This window comes from Bombyx mandarina, chromosome 08, assembly GCF_030267445.1.
Source record: "Bombyx mandarina strain Sakado chromosome 08, ASM3026744v2".
In the NCBI taxonomy this organism is placed as follows: domain Eukaryota; kingdom Metazoa; phylum Arthropoda; class Insecta; order Lepidoptera; family Bombycidae; genus Bombyx; species Bombyx mandarina.
Window position 1 is genome coordinate 6,020,752 of NC_143215.1, and position 17,254 is coordinate 6,038,005.

A 17,254-nucleotide genomic window follows, 5' to 3' on the forward strand; every position below is an offset into this window, starting at 1 on the left:
AATTCTGAAGCATGTACTTTATCTTCAATTGTTAAAATCATAATAGAATTCTATTGCGTTCTATTGCGATTAATGAAGTATTTTCTTGGATTATCACAAGTCGTTAACATAATTAAAACTACAGCTTAGTCTTGTGTTTTCTAAAGTAATTTTGTGAATAATTTCATTTCTTTGTCACGGTAAAAAACGTGAGACTAGAAAATTTAATCTTGTTTAATATACGTTTACTGTTGGTAGGGGATTTTGTGAACCCGCACGGGTAGGTACCACCGCCCTGCCTATTTCTGCCGTGAAGCAGTACTTCTTTTTCGTTTGTAGGGCGGGCCAGCGGTTGTACTCTAAAACTGAGACTTAGAACTTATGTCTCAAGGTGTTTAAGTGTTTTTTCTCACCATAAGGTGGTATTTACATTTTTAATGTCTATGAGCCCCAGTATACATAACACCCCTGAGCTCATCCACCATCTAACAATAAAAAAAAAGTTTGAGTTTATTATGAGCTATTTTTTTAACACAGAAAAATAAAGTCCCCTAACTCTACCTTGGAAATGTGTAACTGGTTTTGTAGAAGCTACTGACAAAAAAACAAAACTAGTAGTATATTTCATTAAAAATAATTAGAGCGAAGATGTTTTTGTATTTATATAATAATATTTACTTTTGATAACTTAAAACACTATTGTTAATATTGTTCAAGCAAAGTTTAATATGGTGCTTAATTCTTCACTTAGAAATTTGCCGCTTGTGAAAAAGAATTCAGTCTGATTCATCGGAAATCGTGCGCGTGGGATAGTGAAGATAGATCTTTTCGCATTCGGCCGGAATTCCGAGAGATTAACGCCTGAGCTACAGCTGAGGGATATTCGGAAAATAGGTAGTATCAATATATAGACGATATTTTTTACTTCGTTTATTTCTTTTGAATGCTACTATGTGGCTGGTAAATTGCATATATAATAATATACCGGTTCAAGAACAGAATATAGGATATTACATTTCAACAATATTTTAGGATGTTCCGCAATGAAGGTAAAAAAGTAAAGGTCTAAAATATTTAAATGTAAAAAAGTACATCGACTCCATAGCAGATTACAATTTTTGCTTTTCATTTAACAGTCCACCAGAAGTTTTTTTCCATTATAAGCGGCCCATTTACATCAGCAAAACAAATTAAATCCCTTAATTTGCATAAATATTTTAATTTCATTTAATCTAAATAAGTTTCCAAAGGCTGACGAATCTAAAATTATAATTCACACGCGTCATTTTCTCGCAACGTAATAACGGGGTTTCCTTGCAATTACGAATGCCAATCGGAATGCCGGATTAAACAAGTTGAATCACAAATTCTTATGCACAATTTAATTTGAGTAGGACGACAACGTTCGTTCTGTTCACGGCTTATTTACGTTTCCGTCGAGGGAAACTGTATGAGTAATGAACGGAATTCAGTATTGCATTGCAATATATTAAGTTCGTGTGTCATTTCCGTTCTGATAGAATTAGTTTATGTGGGAGAATCGATTCGTGACGCACGCGAAATTTACGACTGAATAACACTGACGGTAGAGCGTGTTGAGACAGCGGTAGGTCATGCTTTCCGGCATACTAAGAGGTTGGGGAAAAAAGTCTTTTCGAATTATAGTATGTGTGAATTTCTAATAAAATATCTTTGGCTATACTATTTGTATCTGGATGTTATCGAACAAAATGGTACCTACATACTTTGTTTAAATGTAAATAAAGTATATTAAAAAAGGTTGTGAATTTTCTTAAAAAAATGCGAAGAAAATTTTTCCCCAAACTATTATTTAGTGCCGCTGAACTCATGTTGTCCTCACCTGTCAAGGCTGGTGGCGACATTCACGCTGTGTTTCTATGGGTAGCCTCAGCACCAGGTGACCGATGACCTTACCCACACATGTAGATTACTTACTGAAAATGAGGTATAAAATTACATCATTGTATAACAGTTCGTATTTAGCAAAAATGGTCAAGGACCAACAGTATCAGTTAGACCGGCGGACTGAACGAAGACTGGAAGATGGTTACCGTTTTCGGCTCCAGCTACGTAATTTAGGGCTACAGGGGGATTTTTGTTCTCTTTTTGTGTCTTGAACGATAGTCCATTGGAAATAATCTGAGGTGCATGTCGAGATGGCTTCGCTACCTTCTTCTTCTTACGTTTAATTTTGGCTCGCGCGGCTTGCGCATTTGCCACAGAGCAAAATAAAAGGTTGGGAAACTACGTAATAAAAAAAAAACTTGATAGGATTCGCAAGAGAAAGATTGGGAAAGTTAGAGAAAATATGAAAATATATATATAAATAAGATATATGGCCCATTCTCAGACGTACATATTTACCACGTAACATTAGGCTCTGGAATGAACTCTTTTCGCAGCTGACCTCAATAGCTCGTCCTCCTTCAAATTAAGCTTAAAAGAACTGATTCTCGGTAGACAGCAGCTTAGCTGTACCCACGGCATTACCCGTTTTAATTATTAGATGATTGTTGGTTAATTAATCAAAATCCAGTCTTTGTATAAAGCTTGTTTATTTAACGTCATATTCTGCAAAATAGACAAATATACAATTTCAATTATCATATCTCCGCTTAAAATTTCGCCTCAACGTTTAACAATTACTATACATAGTAGTTACTGTTACACACATAATTATATTTTACACCTAATTAGACATAAGTTATACATATACACTTATTTAGTTTTACATATTACACAATTATTACATTTACATATTTTTTTTACATTTTAACAATCTAAAAACTAGACAATTTAAATTTAAATTACGTATATTCGAACTTATGGGTGTTCATGAAAACAACACGAAACAAATAAATATTTTATTAAATAATTTCCATTTAAAATATTAAGAAGGCAAGAACCACTTATTTGAATAGAAAGTAAACTAAAATAATTAATTTTATTAATTCTAATTATTGTCCATTAATTTTCAATTTTAAGGAATTTTTGGAACAATTTAAGGAGATTGTTTTTCTTTCTAAAATGTCATAAGCTTAAAATTTTAAAAAGTGACCAACTTGACCTGAAACCTAGTTCAGTGATCTAAGAAGTTGACATTCCTATTAATAATCCAAAAAGAATAATAATTCAGTTATTTACGTATGTCAATTCATACCACCAGTCTTATCCAACAACTAGTTTATTTAGGCCTTGATGTCTTCAAAGTGTAAAAAGATTAATTTGTTTGTTTAATTGTTATCGTGCACTATCTTCTAACTTTTTATTCTATTTTACATCAAGACACATAACATAATTGTAAATAATATGAAAGTGGATTTTTTCTTTAATATTAGAGATTATGACTAGCTTACCGAAAATAAATGTATAAGATTGCTGAAAATCAAATGTTGTGAAACACTATGGCACTATTTTTTCTCACATTCAGCCTATATCCACGCATGTAGAATAAAATTAAAAAATTATCCAAAACACTGCAATTTATTTTAATTTTCGCACACATTTATTCTATTTTAGTAAAAAAACTGATAATTTTGTGTATGTGTTTTTTTTTTACATTTCAAATGACACATACCTTCAAACTATTTATAAGTCTAACGTGTGCTTATCGCCGTTACTTGGTCGTACATTAATATATAAAAATATCTATTTGTACTTAGACTATTAACAACCGTTCATACAAAGCATATTTAGTAAAACAACAATGAAAGGAAAATTTACAAAAGGTAAGTAGAGGTTGTTATATATGATTTTTTATTTACGAATATCTATAATGAGGATTATCTATCTACATATGTATATTGTCATGGATAATATTTCACAAGAATTGATGCTGAATTTACATTACGTGAAAATTATAATGTTCTTCTACAAACATTTAATTAGAATTCTAAAATAAGTATAGGTTTTCATTTGGTAATTATTAGAGAATACCAGAGAATCATGAAGTACCCACACACTACATAAAATAGGTTTTTAGAACGTGCACTTCACTAGTCAATAACATAAGTAATTAATAATATAACGATATTTTGTATGATACAAGCGTAGTTAGGAATAAAAAGACAAACAAGATTTTTTCCTAAATTTGTTACTTAATTTTAAAAAAAACAGTTGAATTTTATGTTGCATAATGTTAGCTATCACAGGAATAAATATTTTTCATAGACATTTTAAAACATCCTGTATACTGATTATGAGGTCGATGCAAACGGGAAATATTTTATAAGCACAACGGCCGTCTGGTGTAGTGGTAAGTGACGTAGTCACTACACAAGGGGGTCGCGGGTTCGAATCCCGCCAAGGGAAGATATTTGTATGATAAATATAAAAATGTCTTTTCCAGGGTTATGGATGTATATTAAATATATGTATGTGTATAATAAAAATATTACATTTATTTTCGTTATCTGGTACCTGTAACACAAGTTCTTTACGAACTTACCACGGGACCAGTTAACGTGGCGTGATTGTTAGTAAAAATATAAAAAAAAAAATATATTAATTATTATTTATCGTAGTTTGAAAGAATCAAAATGTTTCGAATTTCAAAGTGTCTTTTAATTAGATTAGATAATTGAATGTAACTGTATGCAATTTTTAAAATACTCTGCACAATTTTTTTTTCCTGGTTTTCTTACCATCTATCTACAAGGTTAGCTAAATGTACCAATCCGCGTTTCTGTCGAGGATACTCTTTCATTACAGTTACTTTTTCATACTTATATCATTCATCTTCATCTTCTATCCCTAGTGAAAGTCATTGTGCTTCAATTATACTTAAGTTTGTAGTCTTACTGCAGAATAATTATCGTTATGAATTTTATTAATCAAAAGTAAAAGGTTTTCCTTTTCTTATTATAGCAAAAACGTTTTCAGCCTCAGCCGAATCGAATGCATGGTAAAACGCAGCCAAAAATGCGTTTTACCTGCGAAAAGTTCCTTTCATACAAAATTACAATAACATAATTTCTTTGAAATATTATTTCGTTTGCATCGCCACGTACTCAGATCCCTCAAGAAGTTTCAGAAAATTTTCATAAAACTATGAAGATCTATAGCAATGTTCATTGAGTTTTAAAGCAGAAAATATAGTTAAGTTTTATTTAATAGGACAAATCTTTTTATGATAAAGTCGCCACGTGAACTCTTAGACTGTAAATTGTGAATAAAACGCCCTGTTCATAGGAAGTAAAATACTGGGGCCATATACTTTTTCTAAGTACGTTCTAGGTGCGTATTTCTTATCAAAACCAGAATAGTCGTATTATGCAATGCAAAAACACAATATATACTTGATGGAAAAATCTTCAATTCTACATCAAAGCCTAAAAGTTTCTAGAAGTTCGCGATTGACGTAAAATCCAAGTTAAATCCGGCGGAAGATTGATGGGCATCACTATGTAAATAAATTGTAACCTAAAACATTGAATGAACATCTGCCATCGATCTTAGAAAATAATACTGTTCCTATCTTCAGTCTCGCTTGTCACTTCACCCGATATTCTTAAGCCTCGTTCACAATAAGAGGCGAGGCAAATATCTTTGATAACGTTTTATTTTATTTTATTTTTTATTGCTTAGATGGGTAGACGAGCTAATAGTCCACCTGGTGTTAAGTGGTTACTGGAGCCCATAGACATCTACGACGTAAATGCGCCACCCACCTTGAGATATAAGTTCTAAGGTCTCAAGTATAGTTACAACGGCTGCCCCGCCCTTCGAACCGAAACGCATTAATGCTTCAGGGCAGAAATAGGCAGGGTGGTGGTACCTACCCGCGCGGACTCACAAGAAGCCCTGCCAACAGTAACCAACGTGAGGTATAAAAGAAATCAACACAACAAATACAACATCCTAGCAGAACTACCTACAACAAATTTGTATTGATTAAAACTACAGAATTGAAGTCACCTCTTATTGTAAACCAAAATATAATCCACTCTATACATAGTCTCTTCTTCCTTGTCCTGGATTGCTATTCCATTCGCTCACAACTGAAACCTCGGAGCTGTTCCTTTTACTTCGACACGTTGAGAAGAATTTTGAAGACTACGAAAAAAAAAGAAGCTTAAAACCAAACCTAACTAGAAATTAAAATGATCTATCTTTTTCCGAGTCACTCTGATTTGAATAACCAGATAATTAATGAAATTATTATGTTGTCATCGATCTTAAATTTTTCAAATTAATAATATTACGGGAAAAATTCATTTGAAAGAATCCATTACATAGACATTAAATTATATCTATATATTAATACGTGAAGCAAAATCTTTGTATCCCTTTTTACGAGAATTGCGCGGACGGAGGAATATAAAATTTTCCACACTTATAGAGAAGGAGTGCAGAATGTTTTTTTTATTTATTATACATAAATATACATTAAATCAATAAAAATAACATCACACACATTACCATGTATTTGACACACACGCATAAATAATTATGGTTAAAGTCTGTGGTCAACTCAATTTGACTAGATACATTAATAGAATAGATTAAAATTGATTGTCTTAAACATTATTTGCCTATAGTGTAGCCTTGGCGAAATCTGTGATTCTAGTAAGTCTTTGGCAATAGAACTTTAATAATGTTCGAATTTATAATTTCAATTAATTATAGTCGAATTTTGTAGGCAGCCCCTGGTATTGCTGAAGTCCATGGGCGACGGTAACCACTCACCATCAGGTTGGCCGTGTGCTCGTCTACCTACAAGGGCAATAAAAAAAAAACATTTCGTCTACTGGGGGGCCACTAGTATGATTAAAACAGCGACTGACCTTGACATAGGATCGAACGGGTTGCTGCAACACGAAAATTGAAAAGATCATGACTCCTTGGAGAGCGTTGATGAGATCGAAGATGGACCACACCGACACCGCGGTGGAACCGGACCCGGCCGCCCAGGAGACCACCTCCAGCACCCACGATAGACCCATGATGAAGGAAAGCATACAGCATGTTCGGAAACTGGTAAACGTGAAATAAATTTAAAACATTGGACATTTTATTTTTTACCCCACTGCTGATAGAGGGTTGTGACTTTCTAGAGCATGTTTATTATGTATTTACATATACCTATAATTAAAATAATTTGATAGCTTAATCTGGCGCTTACTATAATAATATATACGTATAATATTATCGAAATTTCATGTTTTTACAGTTTTCGTCTTCGATCAACAATAATAACATTGTTGATCGAAGGTTTTCGTGATCAAAACCCACCAAGGTCGTCGACATTTGAATATTATGCTAACTACCATATTTTTTTCTTTTACATCAAAATGTATTCATAACTTTTACCTTTCTTTTCACACAGAAAGGACTAACAGTATAATTCGATGTACATACATATTATGTATATCTAATTCACTAATTCCTCTAATGTCGTCCACTCTTTAACTTAAAACTTTTGACAGATATACTATGTACTATGTTACATATACTATGTAACTAGATTTGTCTTAGTGGTGGTACTGACTAGAAATAAAACATTTTTATGAGTAGCTTAAATGCTTCCATTTATACACCACTAATTTATCTCGATCTGCAAAACCTTCAACAGTACCTGTTTTTCGTTTTTTAGTGTTTTTAGTGCAGTCAGATTTTTGGTTACATCTAATAATTTATTTTATTGACGAATACTGTTCCTATATAATATCAGCATTTTTTGGACCGTTACCTGCTATTATAATATATAAATAGAAAAATATTAAAATTTAATTACGATCAGTGGAAGATGACAAAATTTTAAGGTCGATTTTTTTTCTCTAACGTGGATACTAAGCAATGGTCTTTGTAATCGGGTTGATTTAAAATACTCACATCTTCTTGTACTTTTTCAGTCTCTGACTAAAGTTAGTGGGCGCTTCTCTGGGTGATGTTTGCTCCTGATTCGTAACGGGCTGCCCCAGTACTGCACTCAACCTGACCCAGTCATCCGATGTGCTGAAGTCTGAATGTGCCATATCTAACGCTACAAAAATTATGCAAACTTTAGAAGTGTACTTATGCGAAATTCTAGCCGATACGGAAACATTAATAAGGCGTGCGTATCCTTTACATAAGCTTAAAATAGTAAAATTGCATATTTAAACAGGGTATGTAAAGACGTTATTTGCATTTGAAATTTCGAAGATAGCTTTAGGGTCAATGATCGCACGACCCACCTGATGGTGAGTGGCTACCGTCCCATGGGCAAACTCAGCAATGTCAGGGGCAGAGCCAAGCCGCTACCGTCGAGTCAGCAATTTAGCCATTATTCCAATTCATTTGAGACTTATCTCACAACATCTAGCTGCATTCATATAATAATTCTCATAGAATTTGCTAACCGAGCTTCTTCAAATAAATTGCACAAAGAATTAAACATTCAGTCAGCTGTATTGTGTTATCACAGTCACTTTACCTTTCGTAACAATATTGTTCCGATAGTTAGTACTTACGTGTCAGGTCTTTCAGCTTGTCGTAATGCTTGGCAAAGGCTCGAGAAGTTAGGAAAAATATAATTAAGTTGCTGAACAAAATCACGGCTACCGGCCCATAGAAATATGGCAGTGCTGCTTGATCCGCTGCAAGAAACATAAAATATTGCTTTAGGGTGGTAATTTCTCATATCAAATAATAAAAAATACCGAAAATATTTTTTCTTGGCCTTCAAATCAGGCTTGTTTTGAGATCTAATTCCTATTTATCTCCTAAAAAATGCTATTAGAAACTCAGAGACGCGCTTTAAAAAATATATTTCTCCACTTAACCTTGAATCCAAAATACGGTATATGAATCATAGCTTAAGGAAGTCAGTGGACAATAATAAGAGGTTAATAGCAACCATAATTTCCAATGTTTCTAGATACATTAACAATACTTAATTCCACTGTGTTGGTTGTTGTCATTTTATTTCGAAGTGCCAGATAAAAGTGATATTTACAGTGCTTTTTGTAGATGTAAATAAGCCGATATGAGCTCATGCCTATCCTTGATTGAAATGATATATCTGACCCGACAAGGCGAACTCAAAGTCTCACTTCAAGGGTTATACTACCCCCAAATTAAATTAAAGTATTTGTTTGCGGTCACCCAGTGGTAGAATCTGCGAAACATTGCCATTGCTAGGGCTAGTGTCAGAAAATTCTCACAAATTGAACCCGTGAGCTCATCTACTCGTCTTGGCGTTGTCGCAATAGCCCCTTACGTTATCAGCGAATGGTTAGAGAAAAAATGGCGCTAACAATACACATGACAATGTAGCGATGACGTCGACTTCGTGCACTTCTATAATTTGTATTCACGTAATAAAAAAATGGATATATTAAAAACTAATTTTGTAGTTTAATCTCACGTTTTAATTCTTTATTTTCACTATTTTGTTTCGTGGTCATGAACGACTGTAGTAAACGGAGGTCAAAAACTCGAAGCATTGACTTATGTAATAACAATAAGAGATTAAACCGTAAAAGTAGTTTTGAATTTAGTCAACGATTCGCGAAAATCAAAGAAAATACCAAAATATGGATATTTGGAAGTGCATGAACATTTTCATGCACGCGTGGAACAGACTATGTTTAGTTTTGGTACTAATAAAATTCACCCACCTACATTTGTAACTCTGAAGCTGTCTGATAAAATAATATTCCATAATTAATTATCGGTTTTAATTTAAGCACTATAAGAGTTATTTTTCTTCTATATACTTATCTTTTTAGGATTCCGTCATGCATTCGTTGATATAATCCTTATATTTAAAATTTACTATTAAATTTATAATTATACTGAATAAATTATGATGAAGATAATTTCGCTGCATTATAATAACAAGTTTGAAACAGTAAAATAAATTTGTTTTTCTAACAGTGGCTATTGAGTTCAAAGGACCAAATTTCGGCGAAGGGTTGAAACGCCCTCGAACTGTATGACAGCATTAAAAAGATCTAAGTGAAGTACGAGGAGATTCTATAGTTCTTACTTTTAAACCAGCACCCCACTACTCCGAAGTTGGGCTTGAGGTACGTGCTTGGCACAGCCGGCGATAAGTCCATCGTGACCGTGATGATCAACAGTAATACTGGTAGCAGTACTGCATACGCGCAGTACCAGGCAAAACGGCGTCTCATGCTTCTTCTGGTTACTGATGAATTTACGTATCTCCTGTTGATAACCAGGAACACAGATTACAAAAATTCAAAAAAATATAACATGTGACATGGATTCGACACAGAGGAGTTTGCCTATCCGACTGACGAAAAACAATGTAAAGAAAGAGAAAAAAAATTAAATTAAAAATAGAACGTACTTTTGTTTATCAAGTTCATCATCCTCCTGCCCTTTTCCCAGTCACCTGGGGTCGGCGTAACAAGTTTTCTCGTTTCGTACTCCTCTATCATATACCATTACTTCTCTCACTCCCCTCTTATACATATCGTCTTTCACGCAATCCATCCAATTCTTCTTAGGTCTACCTCTTCGTCTACGCGCGTGTAGTGGGCGCCTAAGAATACCCCCAACCCAAACTAACCTCATGAATGTCGTAGAAGGCGACTAAGAGCCAAAGCCTGACCGAAACCAATACAACCTAGGCCCAATGTCAGCAAATGCATTGCCAAGGAGGGTTGAGGACAGGCAGGCGGCCGATCATAAAAAAATTGCCAAAACTTAGAGCAACTTTTTTTTTATCAATAACAACAACAACTAAATAACTCACGAAGAATTTTTAGTTTCTCCCATTAATGTACACAATTTTTATTTAAGAAAACTATGAAAAAAATATTTTGAATACCTACGACATGTTTACTAATCACCACAATAGCTAAAAAACAAAAAAAACTTGATTTTAAATAATGTTCAAACTAGATCACTGAAAACATCTCAACTTACGACTTTGTTAATGACCAAAGCAATAAGTAACCAACTACTTAATTTTAATAACTTACCTAACATTTAAAAATATATCGAAGCACATCACATTCAACCAGAAAAAACATGAGACAAATGAGAACTGGATGATGTACGCTGAAAAAAATATATAAAATGTTAAAAAATACAGAAAGCAATCGTACGGTTCAGAAGCAATATCTATACTTCCTAAAAAAGAGACACTGAACTTGGATGTAGTTAATAAAACTTACCCATCACATTACAAGCAGTGCTCGGAAAAGCATGGCCCGCCAACTGTGTTGTCGCCAAACATATGAATGCCAACGCCAGACAGATTGTATGGCACGCCAGAGCCTTGCCGTGTGTGTCTCTAAGCTCGCATATACATAGATACACACATGCTGTTGCCAGTAAAAATGGTACAGATATCAAAAGTCCTGGAAAAAAAATCTAAGTTTTTTAAAATGATAGAAAAATAAATATATTTTTAAGCCAAATACACAAAAATCTACCTACCTGAAATAATATCTGTTCAAATTCCTAACCAATAGATTATCTTTATGATAATTGAAAAGTAATTGCATTGTCTTATGATATCGCGTAGAATACTTATCATGAGTATTTTAAAAACATGGTATAGTTATCTTTTACGCTACACTCATAATGTACTAAGATCGATAATACAAACCAATAGTGCTTGGCAAAGAAGCTATTAAAAATTTAAATTGCTTCATTACTGGATATCTAATGGATAATCTCTATAAAGGCTTTACAACGTAAATGCGCCACCCACCGTAAGATGTAAGTTCTAAGGTCAGTTACAACGGCTGCCCCACCCTTCAAATCGAAACGCATTACTGCTTCACAGCGGACCCGTGCGGACTCACAAGAGTTCCTACCACTAGTAAAATTTAAATTTAATTAATTTTAGTTTCAAAATTTACCTGTAGCATAAACGATGAGAGTGGCGGAAGTCTTAGTTTCTTCTAAAGGCGTAGTGAAGCAAACCATGGGCAACGTTACCCCAGCCGGATAGGTTTCGTTCCAAAAAGTTTCCATACAAAAATCTTTGGTACCAAGCAAAGGTTTCTTACTATAGGGAACGAATAGCGAACCATTTATTAAAAGGTAAAATTCGTCTGCACTGTATTTATCCGGTTCCAGTTTATATCTGCAAAAACGACAAATATTTAATAATTTCACGGATGTAGAACGCTATTTTTAGAAATTGTCTCCTACTTATTTGTCAAGATGACCACTGCAACTGTGCGAATTTGCCTTGGGTTGATCCTGAGTTAGGTATAATTCTATTGACTGGATTGTTTACCTCGTAAGTATATGTATGAAGCTTGAATAGGTCATGTGCCAACGACTTATCTTTTTCTATCACGCGATCTGTTTACAAGTGTAGCCGAGAACCTATACAAATATAGTCTGACAGATGGCGACATTCACGTTATTGTAACTTTAGCAAACAGCGACCGAATATATTCAGGGTCATGAATGCTTATGCCAATATAAAACTTGGAAAAAAGGAATTCCAAATTAAATTTACAGTACCAGGCAACAAATATCGCACATCGATATTTAGAAAGAGACAGTCGTCTAATTTTGTTTTTGTTGTATAACGTTACCTGTGTGCGACGAAACACTAGTGATCCGGTGTCTAAGAAGACTAAATGTCAATTAGGTAATGTGCGACAGATATAACGCTCTACGAAGCAAAAATTAATCGTCTCTTTCCCACGGTCGATGTGCAATAATTATTGCCGGGTACTGTAAATTACACAGCATTATTTCAGCATTACGTTTCACTAATTCTACTGAGATGCGACGACCTAGCACTAATAAGTCCTTTTCATCCATTCGTAGCAGTATCATCACATATTTTATTGCTCTTAAAGGTAGATGAAACATTCTGTCCACTTAATGGTCGTCAGCAAGACCAGAGACTAAATCTCGTTCAAATAAATGTGAATTTACAATTTATGTGGCATGACATGTTAAAAACCATCCGAGGGGCGATTATATGCTTGTTTACATAATAAATTAACTATTAATACAAAAAAATTTGGATAATTGAGAGCTCATCTGCCTATATTAGAGTAACCGATGGTAGAGTTTATTTTATATGCATTCGCGAGGCAGCTGTCTTTGAACAATTAGGTCTCTTTCAGAGACGCTCGGGCAGCTGTTAGGAAATCCCATCCCTTCTAGCTGAGCCTTTGCTCGCCCACCTGTCCTGGTGAAACTGGAAAGGCCTCCGAGCCACAAGTTATCCTTTCTTTATAAAAAAAAACAACTTTATTTTACGTAAGGAGCTGTTTTCCTCTGTGGACTATCTAATAATTGAAACATGATCTGTAATGAATAAACTTAACTTCATTTATCCACTCATAAAATTCATATACGGATATTTATTTATAGCTTTATCACTACATGCAATTTCTCTACATCCTGTTCTCTGTACAGTAAAAGATAGCGAAATTAATTGTTTGCAGTGTAAAATTGATACGATCGTACCGCAGTTGGGTATGAAATTCGTTTGCTATGAATCATAATGACGTCAATAATTATCACAAGACTGCTGAATGTAAAATCCAAGTACCATTCCGAGAGCTGGAATATTTTTGTTCTTGTTTAGGTAATTTATTTAGGTTGTGAAGCTTAGTAGTATGTTTTTATTCCTTTTGCATTTTATTACTTTATCAGTAAGAAAATATTTTTAATTGAACTAGAATTGTTACTTTAAACTATTATTTGTGTTAAGGAATTATAATTTTTGTTCAATAACAATCGGACCACTCCTAAGAATTTTTAATTATATTGAGAGAAATGGAGAATTTTATGAATTAGAAAGATATTAGGTAAAGTCGTAAAAGATATGTAAATTCAGACGGATTCAGTTCTAGTTATTTGGAAACCCTATTGCATTTTAATAACATTAACGATGCCATGGTATTTCTGACAAACTCTCTGAATTATTAAAACAACAGATTATTTAATGTAATGGTTGACGAGAAATATCTTGTTTTATTGTTTTTAACATTTTATATAACAGCCGAGATTAAATACGGCACTCAATTCTTTTTTCTCTGACTATATGTAGTCGTAAACAAGCGACGATATGACCCACCTGATGGAGAATGGAATTTATATTTGAATATGACATTTATTTTTAAGTTATAATTCCAATGTTGATATGAATTAAACCAGTACGATTAGCAGACCGTTATGATTGTCAGTTCTTGAACCATTGTCCCATGGCTCACTTGCGAACTAACAAAAATAATGACAACCCCTTAGGTAAAGAAATAAAACGGTAGAATTCGTAGTTAATGCTTAAAAATTAACATTTTACTATATTAAAGATTTTGATATTTAAAATTGTTAACATTTTAAATAATCTTATTTGACAGGGCTTACTTGTATATTATTATTCTTTGTTTATTTTATTTTGTTTTCTATATGCACCTATTGTAATTTAAATTTTGATTTAAATGTGGGACGCCCCCTCATTATGTGGTGCGATGACCTCCGAACGGTGGCTGGTAAGAGGTGGATGAGGAGAACCCAAGACCGGGCTCAGTGATGTTGATAGGGATATGTCTATGTCCAGCAGTGGACGGCTGTGGGCCGATGATGATGATGATGATGTTGTATAATTAATCGAATTGAATTACCTTTCGTAGCTACATGGGTTTCCGACTATAGTCTCGTATACGTTGCTATCGTAACTGAAGATGTGCGTGTCGTTCGCGTTATGGAAGATCGGTTGGAAAGTCAACGAAGATCGAGCACAAGAGGTTTTCGTAACGCCGTCTTCTACAGCGATAGAAATATTTTGGCCACTTGGACAGCATTTCGGGACCACTGGTAGCTCCTTTGCTTCATCCTGTTCAAAAAAGAAAAAAAAATCATATATTACACTTAACAGATATTTTGAAAAACAATCGCTTAAATAAAAGTTATGTCTGTTTAGTATTTACTACTTTTATCTACTTTAATGATTAAGGAAATAATATTGTATTGTATGTAACGGATTCTCGCCTAGGGCCCGATTTCTCGGCTCTAGATTGTCATAAATAAATAAGTTCGTATTATTCACTACCTACATAATCTAATAGCGTATTTTAAGAATCAGCGGCCCGAGCTTGTAAAGAACATTTAATTTTGATTGCAAATAAAATCTTGCGAGGTTTTAGCGGCCTGAAAACGATGGTAATAAATGAAAAATACTAAAGTTTATCAATCTTGTAGCCTAACAAGATTTGTTAATTAGGTAGTTTTGTTGTAGTCAAAATCAAGAAAGGAAGGCAATGCGGCGCCTCCTGAGCGAACCGCCCCGAGAATACCTTATTTGACCTTAGGGTATTTTACAAAAAAAAATTCTTACCTATGATATTCTTACCTATTCTTACCTTGCCTTGAGAGGCTATTTCAGCTTCACCCTAACATACAGATGAGCTCACGGGGCTCAAATCGGAGTGTTGCTAACACTGGCCCTAGCAAGAGCAGTGCTTTGCAGAATCTACCAACGGATCAGAAACGCGACCCACTGAGAAGATCCGGCGAGAAACTCAGTGGGCTGTGTCTATGGGTTAGTTCACTCGTTCGAGCCTATCGTCGTAAACGACAATTTCCACGAGGACGATGACCGGGACATTTATCCATGACATAATCACTGACGAATAATTAAGAATTTATTGGATAAATATCTTAACTAGCTCCAGTAGTCTCTCTCTATAATGTAGTTAGTTAATGTGCTTATCAGATTTAAATGGCATGTGACACTATCTTATAAATTTGGTCTCGACGCATAAAGCCCAATGTAAATTACGGACAACTTAATTACGCATGTCATTCAAACAATGATAAACTGTTCGGATCGTATTCAAGCTAATCAAAATTCAGCGGCAGTATTTGAACTTTGACGTTCTAAAGAAGCTCTTCAAGTAAGACTGAGCGAATGATGTAATGTTTTCATATCAAATTGGTCACGTAACATCTTAATGATCGGTTGAGTTGTGTGCATTTGACTTAATTTTATGGTGCATTTCATTGCATTTTGCTTGTTAGTTTCAACGTGACTCTTTCGAAATTTTGTTTCGGATATATCAACACGAAAGATCGTAGCGGTGTTTTGTGAAAATGCTACCTCAGAGATATAATTTATCAAACCCTAAAACTTTCGATTCAAAATGACAATGACAATGAAACAAAAGTAAAAATAGGATACTATTTGATGCCGACACCCACACAATCTCGGAATACACTCTCGCTTCCCTTGAGAGTTGAGAGTGTAAGGTAAAAAGCCCAATATCTGACACGCCACGTGCGTCTGTCACGCGTCTCGTTAGAGACGTGACATGCCAAGTAATGAGAGCCGATGACACGGGGGAGATCTTTGCGGTATCTGATTCCTTTTGATTCAAACTGGTCTACTTCATTACGCAATTGCCTAAAGTAACGCTTTGTCGGTTTACTTGTAGAGGGTCGTTTCGTGTTTCGAAATACAATCTTTCGAAGAATAGTCTTACAGTGTTTAAGTCTGAAGATTTGGTAATGCATAATATTACCTACATATATTTTTTTCTGACGATATGACTTTCGTATAATATAGAAAAAATATTTTAAAAAAAGGTGTGTGGTGTCGTGGGACACCGGATAGGAACGAAATTCCTTATTATAAAAATATTAATTTTAAGTTCTATTCGAGGTATAAAGAAAATAATTATTCGGGTATACATTTTTTATTATGATTTTTTTATTGATAAAAAAAAACTACTTTACAAGGTTATCAACTTTATTTTATTCACAATGATTTATAAAATATATATAAAAAAAATATGTTATTTTTTATACGTTATTACAAAGCCAAGTCTTACACTGTGTGCATTACTAATAAAAATCTTTCGTTACGGACGTTTTTTCCCGGTTAGGGTACCCCCCACATCGTTCCATAAGGAATTTCGTTCCAATATTACTAGATGCGACGAGCATAGAACAGTAAGTAACCATCAGAGTCCACAGACCTCATCACTAGATTAACGCCACGCGCTCTGGATCATGGGATCGTGGTCTAATTAATCTTAAATAAAGAATTACTATTGATATCTGTCTTGAATATTCGAAAATATAATCGCATCAGACGACATCAGAAATAGATCGGACATTTTATCCGTTAGACAACGTTACCAAGTCAAGACTTCACTGGTCATGGCCACTCGATAAATGATTTAAGTCAATTCTCACATTTAAGATGTGACTACACTAAAGATTCTATATCCACATTAACACTCGACTCTCTATAAGTAAGTGGGTGTTCACGTTTGTAAAGCCCGGTTTCCACCGCAAGCGGAACGGACCCATT

The 17,254-nt window shown here is 34.2% G+C and overlaps 1 protein-coding gene across 1 annotated transcript in view; it reads right to left on the bottom strand.

The window, feature by feature from the left end:
• Positions 1-2,538: 2,538 nt before the first annotated feature.
• LOC149502493 (G protein-coupled receptor Mth2) overlaps positions 2,539-17,254 on the bottom strand; it is an 89,997-nt gene continuing 75,281 nt past the window's right edge. The window contains exons 2-10 of the mRNA XM_089729053.1: positions 14,565-14,776; positions 11,826-12,052; positions 11,133-11,318; positions 10,938-11,016; positions 9,974-10,155; positions 8,454-8,579; positions 7,834-7,984; positions 6,786-6,975; positions 2,539-6,054 (exon numbers count right to left, since the gene is read on the bottom strand). Coding sequence (XP_089585179.1) covers positions 5,947-6,054; positions 6,786-6,975; positions 7,834-7,984; positions 8,454-8,579; positions 9,974-10,155; positions 10,938-11,016; positions 11,133-11,318; positions 11,826-12,052; positions 14,565-14,776 — 1,461 coding nt within the window. The 3' untranslated portion in view covers positions 2,539-5,946. The remainder of the gene's footprint in view (positions 6,055-6,785; positions 6,976-7,833; positions 7,985-8,453; positions 8,580-9,973; positions 10,156-10,937; positions 11,017-11,132; positions 11,319-11,825; positions 12,053-14,564; positions 14,777-17,254) is intronic.